The 12,095-nt window shown below is 53.5% G+C and overlaps 1 protein-coding gene across 1 annotated transcript in view; it reads right to left on the bottom strand.

Moving 5' to 3' along the window:
* The window catches only part of LOC117056456 (coronin-7-like), a 98,074-nt gene extending 86,382 nt beyond the window's left edge, over window positions 1-11,692 (bottom strand). Inside the window, exons 1-3 of the mRNA XM_033166835.1 lie at window positions 11,557-11,692; window positions 7,533-7,629; window positions 4,397-4,471 (exon numbers count right to left, since the gene is read on the bottom strand). Of these exons, the coding sequence (XP_033022726.1) occupies window positions 4,397-4,471; window positions 7,533-7,629; window positions 11,557-11,616 (232 nt within the window). The 5' untranslated portion in view covers window positions 11,617-11,692. The remainder of the gene's footprint in view (window positions 1-4,396; window positions 4,472-7,532; window positions 7,630-11,556) is intronic.
* Between the last annotated feature and the right edge of the window lie 403 nt (window positions 11,693-12,095).

Genomic DNA, 12,095 nt, shown 5'->3' with positions numbered 1-12,095 from the left:
GTTGTTTTTATTTCTGTTATGTATTTTGTGGTTTTATATCTTGATTTTATTCTGTGAACCGCCCTGAGACGGTATAAGGTGGTATATAAATTCAATAAATAAAATAATGAATGAATAAATAAATAACTATTTACAAACCCAGCCACTATATATATAATATAATGTGCTACTCACATCCCCTCAGGAAACGGGCTCTCAAAATCTGGCATGTGCTACTCACCAGCTGAAGGACTGTTTCAAGAGATATTTTCGACATCTATGCTATATCAATCGCTGCACAAGTACTGTTTTTGTGTTCTTTTTAATGGGAAAGCATCCAATCTCATTGTATTTGTACAATGACAATAAAGAAATCTTATATATAATTATTTTTTGTCCACACACAGTTCATCCTCCGGAATACCATTTTAGCAAAACTTTGTTACAGGTGGGAGACAACGGAGATAAATCAGGCCAGGGGAACCGTTTAAAATTGTGTTTCTTCTAAGACTCTGGAGTGGGTCAACAGATTGACGCACACACTCTGCGGTCCCTACAGATGAAGAAGAGATGTGAAAAGAGTTTGACAGGACATCGTTGGGAGAATCTGTTTCCTCCGACTGGATTAAGAATGCGCCAAGGCTAGAAGGAGGAGACGATAGAGCAAGACTGGAGCAATGTTAAAGTGTGTTTTAAAAAATATTGTAATATTTGATAAAGAGGAAAGTTTGTGGAAGAAATTGAGGCTTAGGTGTGTATTTAGAATAGGAATTAATCAGAAATTAGATAGTAAAGCTAGACAATGATAGAAAAAGAATGTAAATCAGAGGATTATAAATAAGAATGTTTAAAATGATTTGGAAGACTGCTAAAGATGTATTATAATGAAATCAGCAAAGAGGGATTAGAGGAAGTCATGAAACAAAGTGAGAAAGAATAAGAACGTTTTTATATATGTTTTTTAGAAATAAGATGTATTTTTATTGTTATCGAAAATAAGTTTTAATTGTTTCAATATGTGAAAATTAATAAAAAAATTATTGGGGGGGGGGGAGAATGCGCCAAGGACGTTTGTGTGGGAAGAACTCAGCCTTGAGCCACACTGATAGAAAGTAGACACTCTGCTCTTGCTGAGAGAGCTCTGATAATGGAGGCCAGCTTGTTCTGAACCATTAAAAGTGGTCCTAAATATCCCAGCTGAAATGGTCGATTGAAGAAAGTCACCTGCAACAACAAGGTTCAAGACTGCGTGCTACGCAGTATTTATTTAATTAGAGACTGCACCTCCTGCCACTTTCTCCAAGGAGCGCAAGGCAGGAATAAGTGGTTCTCTTGCTACTCATTTTATCCCAACCCTGCAAGGTAGGTCAGGCTGAGAGGCAGCGACTGGTCAAAGGTCGCCCAGCTGCGCTTCATGGCTGAACAGGGATTCGAACCCAAGTCTGACACTCTAACCACTAGACCACACTGGCACACAGGACAGAGCCACATGAGGTGGGAGGGCAAAACCTCCCTGTATGCAGGTCAACATTTTATGCCAGAACGGCAGGAGAAATTTAAGGAGATGAGCTGTATGCAAGCCTCTTTATCCCTCCCAAGGAGGATGCAGAGGGGGAAGAGGCCCCATTTACATTATTTTGCAGGGATAGGCAGTCATCTTGCATCTGCAGAGCACAGCTCAGGCCCACTTCTGCAAGAAGCTGGCAATGGGCAGCAGCTTCAGGCACACTCTCAGGGCTACAACCAGAAACACAGGTATTTTAAAAACAAAAACAAAAAACCCACCTTTTTGGGTGCCCTATTATATGATAGGGCTGCCATTCACCTGGATTTTCCCAGACATTATAAGGATTTCAAAGGGCTAATTTCCAAAAGGCAGCACTTTGTCAACAACTTTTGGGGTACCCTGCTTTTTACTTTCTGCAATATGGCATCCCTACAGCATAGCTGTAGCAGAGACATCACTTTGACGACCAAGGTCCATTTAGTTAAAGCTCTGGTTTCCCCAGTAGTGATGTATGGAAGTGAGAGCTGGACCATAAAGAAGACTGATCGCAGAAGAATTGATGCTTTTGAATTCTGGTGCTGGAGGAGACTCTTGAGGGTCCCATGGACTGCAAGAAGATCAAACTTATCCATTCTCAAAGAAATCAGCCCTGAGTGCTCACTGGAAGGACAGATCCTGAAGCTGAGGCTCCAAGACTTTGGCCACTTCATGAGAAGAGAAGACTCCCTGGAAAAGACCCTGATGTTGGGGAAAATTGAGGGCACAAGGAGAAGGGGACGACAGAGGACGAGATGGTTGGACAGTGTTCTTGAAGCTACCAACATGAGTCTGACCAAAGTGCGGGAGGCAGTGGATAGGAGTGCCTGGTGTGCTCTGGTCCATGGGGTCACGAAGAGGCGGACACGACTCAACGACTAAACAACAACAGCATAGTTGCCCTATAGCCCCCTTGTTGCAACAGCTGCACTCGCTACTGGTTTGTTTCCAGGCACAATTCAAAGTACAGTCATACCTTGGAAGTCAAACAGAATCCGTTCCAGAAGTCCATTCGACTTCCAAAATGTTTGGAAACCAAAGCGCGGCTCCTGATTGGCTGCTGGAAGCTCCTGCAGCCAATCGGAAGCCGTGGAAGCCCCACCGGATGTTCGGCTTCTAAAAATAGTTCGCAAACCGGAACAGTCACTTCCAGATTTGCGGCGTTCGGGAGCCAAAATGTTAGAGAACTAAGCTGTTTGAAAACCAAGGTATGACTCTATTGGTTTATATGCTATAAAACCCTCCATGGCTGAAGTCCAAGTGACCTGAAAGACCATATTCCATCATACAAATCTGCCCAGGCTGCGAGATCTTTGAGGAAGACCCTTGTCTCCACCCCCCTCCCCTTCCAGGCATGCCTGGTAGTGATGCAGGACAGGGCCTTCTGGGTGGCTGCTCCCAGGCAACGCTGGAACTCCCTGCCTAGGGAAGCCAGACTGGCTCCCTCCTTGTCCTTCTGCAGGCAGGCAAAAGCCGCCTTGTTCCAACAGGCTTTTGGGAACTGACAGCTCTTACTGAAAGGGCTGGTGCCGTGCTGCTTTTGTTGTAATTATTGGCATGCTTTTAATAGATTTACAGATAAATAAATATATGGGGCAAATGTTTGGGAAAACAAAAGGCAGAGGAGTAAACCCTACACAAATCTGGAATCCCTAAGACGGTTGGATGGCGGCCTTTACACCTCCTTCCGGCAACTCCTGCAGCCAAGAGTCTTGCTGTGCTGTCCCTTGGAGCACATCAGTGAAGCCGGGAGCAGGGCCTTGTCACCTGGGCAGCCCAGGATCTCCAGGCACACTGCCCAGGCTTGCACCACAGAGATACACACATGATTTTACTTCTCTCAATATTTATTTTTTTTTAACATTTTATTCCAATGCTTTGAGCTGTTCTCATTTTTATCTGTAAGCCGACACGTTTCCCTGTCAGTGGAAAAGGTGGGGTATAAATAAACAGATAACAACAACAACAACAACAACAACAACCTCCATCTCGAGGGCAAGTGGTGTTGGGTGGGGGGTGGAGGGAAGGAGAGGACCTGGCACAGAAATCGGCCGCCTGGCTGAGGCATCTGGCCTGCCCAGGAAAAGTAGGTCGCTGTGTCATTTTCCGCTTCCACAGGCCTGCGGCAGATGCAAGCCGGCAGCGGGAGACTCGTGCCAGCTGCCTCGGGAGACCAGGGCTCACCCTGCGCCCAGGCAGGCAGGGACCGAGAGGCTCTTCCCTGCTTGTGCCCCTCCCTTGACCGGGGCTTAACTGGGACTGAACCTTCTCAAAACAACAGCCAGGCTCAAAGGAGGGAACTGGAGAAGCCGGGAGCAAGCGGAACCTGGAGACACACGAGCCACAAGGAGGTGGGGATTTCAGGGCAGGAAATATGAATCTCATGTGCCTATACGCTGGCAGAATTTACTATATCATTGCAGGGGGCTGGACCAGATGACCCCGCCCTGCGACTCCACAATTCTATGACTTACGCTGCATTTGTGACGTTCAGCCTGTTCTTTTAGTTGCTGGTTTGCCGATAGCAGATCCTAATTGTTTCCCCGATGTTTTGTCATTTGTATCGCATGATTTATGCTGCGCTTACGATGTTTTGTTTTGTCACTGTTATTTATTCAGCCGCTTTGGGATTCGTGTGAAACGGAAGCGGCACAGAAATGCAATCAAATCAAGTCAAATCCACTATATATTTATCATCGCAAGCGTTAACGTTTGGTAAACTTTTTGCGTTTGCCGTAAATCTCCGACGGCACCTTGGCGTTTCCGTTTTGTAATGGTGGCGTGAATTTAACGAAGTTTCTGGAAAGGAAGCCGGTGGCTTGCCTACTCCTAATCTCACCCCACCTAGGCAGCCCTGCCAGATGCCAAGCTCACCTGAGTGGCAGCCCAGCTGCGAAACGACCCTCTGGGATCCCTTCTGGCCCTCCAAGGGCACGAGGCCCAGCACACCTGGAAGGGGAAGGAACGAGACAAGTCACAGGGAGCGCCAGATACATCCGGGGGGGGCAGATGGGTGCAATACATGAGGGGGGCAGGATTTTCAAACAGGGAACACCCCCAGTCCTAATGGGAGACGCTGAGGCGACAAACATTGCTAGTTTCTTCTATGCAGTAAACTGGATTTTAACGCATCCCCAATAAACAGAATTTCCCTTTTAGTTCTTTTTAGGTTTTACTAATAACCTTTGGCATGGTGCTAGCACGGGCTTCCTCAACCTCGGGCCCCCCAAATGTTTTGAGACTACAATTCCCATCATCCTCGACCACTGGTCCTGCTAGCTAGGGATCGTGGGAGTTGTAGGCCAAAAACACCTGGAGGGCCGAGGTTGAGGAAGCCTGTGCTAGAAGCTACACAAACGTCCTGCAGGAAACAGCCACCATCACCAGAAACAAAGTCATTGTACGGGGCAGAACCGGGAAGATTCAAGGCGTGCCCATATAGGCAAGTTCTCCAACCCGATGTTCTAGAAATACACACACACACACTTTGTCTTGGCACATTGCAACTTACAGGCAACTTAGCAAGACTCCTGTCTTGTTCGTAAGACATCTGGCTATATCTGTGTCAACACAACAGTATCAAAAGTGTAAAGCTATGTATTGTGTTTACACTTAATTTTCTTTCTGTGAACCGCCCTGAGACTCCCAGGTATAGGGCGGTATATAAATTCAATTGATGATGATAATAATAATAATAATAATAATAATAATAATAATACAAACTCAGATATATAATCTAGTCGCCAATTGGCACCTTAAGCCTAGGTGTTAGCGGTTGTTTCTTTATTTCTCTGTATTTTAAAGAACAAATCTCAAAGCGGTTTACAACACATTAAAGCATCAAATCAAACAATCCATAACAGAACAAGGAAAATATTTCAGACGCTTCTCTAAGTGGCATCTCCATGTGGTCGCAGTGGGACCCTCAGCAGTTGCAAAACGAGCCCACCTCATTTTCTAACACCGCAGGCAGCCCCTTGCGGGCATCTGCCAGTGACGGAAGGAGCCCACAAAGGGCACTGCGGACCCTGCCCCAGAAGGGAGCTTTGGATTCTGCACAGCCACTGCTAAGGCCCACAGCCGGTGCCTGGAAGGGGCACCCAGCCCAAGGTAACAGGGTGTCGGGTGGTGCTAAGGAAAGCCTTTCTTCAGCAAGAGGGCCGCATTCCCTTAAGGACAGACTTCTGAGGGCCACATGCCAGAGGCGGGTGAGGCCGGAGGCCAAAGAAGGCAGAGCCAGTGCTTTTCTTCTTTAAAAATGTTTCGGGGAACTCTCATTTTCCTACTCATATTGAAATACTGCCCCTCAATGAGGCCAAACTTAGATTCACAAAATGTTTAGGGGGTATGCGTACCCCCAGGGGGAAAAGCACTGGGCAGAGAAACTGGTGCAACTCAAGACCTTTGTGTAACTTCTGGCCGCAGAAAAAGCCAGAGGTTTCTACACACCTGCCCCCAGGCAAGGAAGAGGAACTTTCTCAATTCAAGGTGGTGTTCTTGGGGGTTGGGGGCAGGGGCGTCATAGGGTGGGGGCGGGGGGGCGGGCTGCCCCTCGTACCGCCCCTAGGTGGGCGTAACATTTTGGCGCGTGGGGGTGACTTGAGGCGGCCCCTCCCACCACTCCCACGCGCCGCCGCTCCCTCCGTCACCCCGGGAGCAGCAGCGCTGCACGGACGGGGTGCTCGCTCGGCCGAGCGAGCACCCCGTTCCTGCAGCGCTGCTCCTCCCAGGGTGACCGGTGGTGCGTGGGGAGTGGTGGGAGGGGCCGCCGCAAGTCACCCCCACGCACCGCCGCTCGCTCCGTCACCGTGGGAGCAGCAGCGGCGCACAGTGTGTGCGGTGCTGCTGCTCCCGGGGCGACGGAACGAACGGCGGCACGTGGGGTGACAAGCGGCGGCCCCTCTCACCACTCCCACGCGCCGCCGCGCCGCCCCCTGCCCGCTGTGCTCAGAGAGCGGAGCCCGGGGCGAAAGGACAGGGGCAGGCCCGCTGGCCCAACCCCTCTCCTTTCCCCGGGACGGCTCTGCTCACGGAGCGCAGCGGGAGAGGGGCGGGCCAACTGGCCCACGCAGAGGCGTTGTTCCGTGCGCATGCGTCATGACGTCATGCGCACGGAGCGACGCCCCGCCCCCATGGGTGCCACTGGGCTTGCCGCCCCCAGCAGCCCGGTGGCTAGCGACGCCCCTGGTTGGGGGTACAGCAGGGCTGGCAAGGGCGGTGCCATGAGCTCCAGAATGAGAGGCTGGCAAGGCCGCATTCAGCGCCCCAGAAATGAGGTTCCGCACCCCTGCCTTACTTACAACAGTGCCCAGCCCAAGGCGAGTCCCCCTGGGACAAGAGTTCTCCAACCCCAGCCCCTCAGGCAAAGGGGGCAGGGACCTCCCCTGCTCTTCTAAGGCCTGGAGAAGCCGGGAAGTGCAGCCAGGAACTTTGGGGAGAAGGTAGGGCCTGCCAACCTAGCAGTTCGAATGCACGTCAAAGTGCAAGTAGATAAATAGGTACCGCTCCGGTGGGAAGGTCAACGGCGTTTCCGTGCGCTGCTCTGGTTCGCCAGAAGCGGCTTAGTCATGCTGGCCACATGACCCGGAAGCTGTACGCCGGCTCCCTTGGCCAGTAAAGCGAGATGAGCGCCGCAACCCCAGAGCCGTCTGCGACTGGACTTAACGGTTAGGGGTCCCTTTACCTTTCAGGGCATGAAGGCAAACCCAAGCCCTGACAGCAGCAGCGGCAGGAAGCATGAAAAACAAGGTCCCACACCCAACTCCTCCTCGTCTTCATTCTAGGGACGCCTTTCCTGGCAACTGGACCTCCCAAGGAGTTTCCCTTCCTCGCGCAAATGGGATTCTCCCTTCTGCCAGGTGCCAGTTCCCAACTCTTCTCCCCAGCCCTGTGTCATGCCTGCACAGGTTGGCGCAACCTCTCTGCCCGGTCGAAGTGCACCGTGCAAGCGGAGAGTAGCGGAGCCACCCACCGCAGGGCAGGGCAGGGCCCGGCCTCGCCCACAGCTTACCCGCCGAGTCTGTGTGGAAGGCGATCCAGCGGCTGCCAGCCTTGATGTGGTTCCCCGAAGCAGCCGGGAAGCCGGCTCGGAGGTTTCCAATCCAGGCCTGCAACACAGAAGAGAGAGAAGGCACAGCTGCAGGGAGGGAGGGGGAGAGCCATTCCCTGCCCCACAGCTCAGCTCAGGGAACTGCCCGCAGCTTTGGCACATCCTTCTCCCCCCAACCAAGAGCTGGGAGAAGGAGAGGGAAAGAGACTCTGCAGTCTCCTCTCTCGTTCCTGCAGAGTCAGAGGAGGAGAAACATCTGCACCCCAAGCCCAGGGGGCAGAGAGGGGTCCTCTGCCCACACTGAATCAAAGATGAAGCAGCCCCCCACCCACCCTCACAGGGAAGCAGGGGTGGGGAACCCGAAAGCAGAAAGGACATGCCCAACAGAGCATTGCACATCCCCATGCGCCTGGCACAGTCCATGACATTCTCTGTCCTTATCCCAGCCAGGAAGAGAGCCAGCGTGTACATGCCAACACATGTGTGCGGCCCTTTCTTGGAGGATGGATGGGGGCTAACAGATTGAGGTTGAATCCTGACAAGACAGAAGTACTGTTGGGGGGGGGAACAGGGGGTGGACAGGTCTGGGGGACTCCCTGGTCCTGAATGGGGCAACTGTGCCCCTGAAGGACCAGGTGCGCAGCCTGGGGGTTATTCTGGACTCACAGCTGTCCATGGAGGTGCAGGTTAATTCTGTGTCCAGGGCAGCTGTTTATCAGCTCCATTTAGTACGCAGGCTGAGACCCTCCCTGTCCACAGACTGTCTCGCCAGAGTGGTGCATGCTCTAGTTATCTCTTGCTTGGATTACTGCAATGCACTCTACGTGGGAATACCTTTGAAGGTGACGTGGAAACTACAACTAATCCACAATGCGGCAGCTAGACTGGGAGTGGCCACTGAGACCATATAACACCGGTCCTGAAAGACCTTCATTGGCTCCCAATACGTTTCCGAGCACAATTCACAGTGTTGGTGCTGACCTTTAAAGCCCTAAACAGCCTCGGTCCAGTGTACCTGAAGGAGCGTCTCCACTCCCATCATTCAGCCCGGACACCGAGGTCCAGCTCCGAGGGCCTTCTGGTGGTTCCCTCCCTGTGAGAAGCCAAGTTAGTTACAGGGAACCAGGCAGAGGGCCTTCTCGGTGGTGGCGCCCTCCCATCAGATGTCAAGGAAATAAACAACTATCTGACTTTGAGAAGACATCTGAAGGCATCCCTGTTTAGGGAAGTTTTTAATGTATGATGTTTTCTTGTATTTTTAGTATTTTGTTGGAAGCCGCCCAGAGTGGCTGGGGAAACCCAGCCAGATGGGCTGGGTATTATTATTGTTATTGTTATTATTCTCCTCCCATCTCCTGGCTCTCTCCCTCCCTCCCCACTGCCTGTGGTCTCCTTCACCCCAAACCGCATGGAAGACAAACCACCAGGCAAAGGAGTTCCCAGCGCCTCTTCCTCCTCCACCCACATGCTGCCAGAACATCCCTCCCTCCATTTCCCTGGTGGATTGTGCTCCAGGCAGATGCTCAACAGGGAGGACTAAAAGCCTTGCATTATATGTTCCTAGTCCAGAGGGGAACCAGGTCAAGGTTCACATGTGCACAGCTTCTGTGGCCAAATTCCAAAGCCTCAAACTTTGGCATGGAAGAAATGTAGCAAGCACAGCTTCTCCCATCACTGTACCTGAGTGGTGGGAGAAGCTGCAGCTCTCAGAATTCTCCCTTCCTATGAAGAAAGGACTAGGAAGACCTGTGGGAAGCTGCTTGAGAAGGCACCGTGCGCTCCACACCATAGCAACACTTGGGGGGGGGTGGCTCCTTCAAGACGAAAAGTGGGTTAAAACATGACACTGAGATTATGCGCAGGGATTCTCCTCATGCCCCAGTTCTGCCCACCTGCCCTTTTGCGCTCAGTCTCCAGCAGCAGCCCTCGAAAACTGCACAGCAGCAACACAAAGGGAGGCTTGTTGGCTGCCTGGTTTTATTCCACTTAAAAATAGGCTCTTTCATGCAACTTCTGCTACACACACCAGCAAAGCAGTCCTCACACTTTCAGCAGGCAGAGGAGGTTGCCCAGGCAACAGAAAGCCTGACATTTCCCTGGTTTTGCAATATTATATTATATTAATAATAATAATAATTCCTGCAATCATTGAAATTTCAAGGCATTCGTCCGATTTTGACCTTTAGGTCTGAGAAGTCACCCATGCCACGTTGGTGGTGCCACCACACAGGAGGCCCTGCAGAGAGCTCACAATCCGAACCGCATGAGACAGCACATGCAAGAGGGTCGCTGCTCAGGCCAGCAAGAGGGGGCGGATTGAAGGGGGCAGGGGGCTCAGGCTCCCCCCCAAGGCTGTCAGGGTGCTCCCTCCCAAGGCCTGTGTTCTTCACAGCCAGCCACTTCGCTCTGCGCAAACTAAAAAGTGACACTTGGGGGGCCTCCTGGGCGCCCAAACATCTGTCTGCTTTGTGGGCAGTGCCCTGGAGGCCACCCCAAAATGCTTCCCCTTAAGGAGGGGGCGCAGCCCAGTGGGAGGACACCTGCTCCGCATGCAGAAGATCCTGGGCTCAGCACCCTGTTGCAGGAACACCACTTGCTATTAAAATAATCACAGAATTTTGTAGAGCTGGAAGGGAACCAGAGGGAATCGCAGCTCTTTGAGCCTTCTCTCATAGACTTCTCCAGCCTCTAAGCCAGGGGTCAGCAACCTTTTTCAGCCGTGGGCCGGTCCACCGTCCCTCAGAGCATGTGGGGGCCGGACTATGTTTTGGGGGGGGGGGAAATGAACAAATTCCTATGCCCCACAAATAACCCAGAGATGCATTTTAAATAAAAGGACACATTCTACTCATGTAAAAACACCCTGATTCCTGGACCATCTGCAGGCCGGATTGAGAAGGTGATTGGGCTGGATCCGGCCCCCGGGCCTGAGGTTGCCTACCCCTGCTCTAAGCTCCTGTCTAAGAGCAATAGGGGATGGGAAAGAAGCCCAAGATGGCCGCCTGTCTCAGAGCCCACCCTGGACTAGCTGGGCCAAGGCCTGAGGCTCAGGATCCAGACCCCACCCCTCCACTCAGGAGGGCAAATGGAAACAGGGTGCCCAGGGTCACCCAAAGCAGACGAGAGAAGGCGCAAGGCTTCGGCAATCCCCAGATCGCAGGCAAAGTAGCAGCTCCTGAGGGGGTTTCCTCCTTCCCCCCCCCCCCATATTGCATTGCAGGGGGTTGGACTAGATGACTCTGGTGGTCCCTTCCAACTGTACAATTCCATGCTCTGTGAGACTCTCCGTCCTCGGAGGTTTTTAAGCAAAGGTTGCGCACCGTCTGTAACCGATGCTTTCCCTGAGATTCCTGCTTCGCGGGGGGTCGGACTAGATGGCCCCGGGGTCCCTTCCAACCCTACTATTCTACGATCATCCTCATCCCCGATTCGGAGGGGAAAGGAGGCGGGGCTTCAGCCCAAGGCAAGCTCCTCCCCTTCGCCGCCCCCGATTCTGCAGGCGCCACCTTCCCCCCTTGACTCGCGAGGAGGAAGCCGGCTGCAAGCCCGGAGAGAAGCTGCACAGGATGGGGAAGAGAGAGCGGAAGCCGCAAGGCGCGTCTTGTGACCCACGCCCAGAGCGCGGCTGCCGACGCCCCGAAGGCGCCCCACCTCTTCGGCGCCCGCGGCTCCTAAGGGGTTAACCCCGAAGGCGCCCCCGCTGCTGCTGCTGCTGCTGCCGCCGCCCTGCGCAGGGGAAGGAGTGCCCGGGGGGCGCCGTGGCGCGCGCCGGCTGGTGGGCAGCGGGAGTCCCCGGGGGGCGTCCCCGGGCAATGGGGAGCGGGGCGTCCCGGGGGTGGGGGGGGTGGGGATCGGGGGCAGCAGAGCCAAGACACCCCCCACCCCACCCCGGAGGCAGGTGCGGGCGGCGGGCAGGGAGGGCGCCTCGGGTTGCTCTCCGGGAGGGGATCGGGGTCGTCCTTCCCGTCGGGGCGCCGGCACCCACCTCCTTGCGGGCCACTCTGGCCTCCGCGTGGCGGAACTTGGACACCTTGAAGCGATTCATGCTCAGCCTCCCGCCGCCGCCGCCGCCGCCGCCCGGGCTCCGATCCGAATCGCCGCCAAGCCCCGCCCGGCCGGCCCCGCCTCCGCCTCCTCCTCCTCCTTTGCCGCGGCTCCGGGGACTGAGCACCATCCGGCGCCCAGGAGGGAGGAGGAGCCGGGCGGAGGGGCGCTTTCGCCCGGGAGGCGCCGCGCAGGTACGGCAGGCGCTTCCACCTGGAAGGTTTGGGGAGAAAATCCTGCCACACACGCGCCTCTCGCCCTTCCCAGTGTTATCCTGACAACAACCTTGCGAGGGAGGCTAGGCAAAAACAACAGCAACCCACAACCCACCCGCGAGAGGATCATGCCCTAGCGAGCTTTACAGCTGAGAAGGGATTTAGGAACGGAAAGATATACCAAAAAAGATGAGGGATTTTTTTCTTTATGCCTCAACAGCTGCAAAAACCTTGATAGGGTCAAATTGGAAAAGTGCAATAATAC

The sequence above is a fragment of the Lacerta agilis genome, chromosome 13, assembly GCF_009819535.1.
Source record: "Lacerta agilis isolate rLacAgi1 chromosome 13, rLacAgi1.pri, whole genome shotgun sequence".
NCBI classification, from domain to species: domain Eukaryota; kingdom Metazoa; phylum Chordata; class Lepidosauria; order Squamata; family Lacertidae; genus Lacerta; species Lacerta agilis.
Note: the sequence above shows the minus strand (reverse complement) of the source record. Positions and strands in the feature narration are given on the sequence as shown.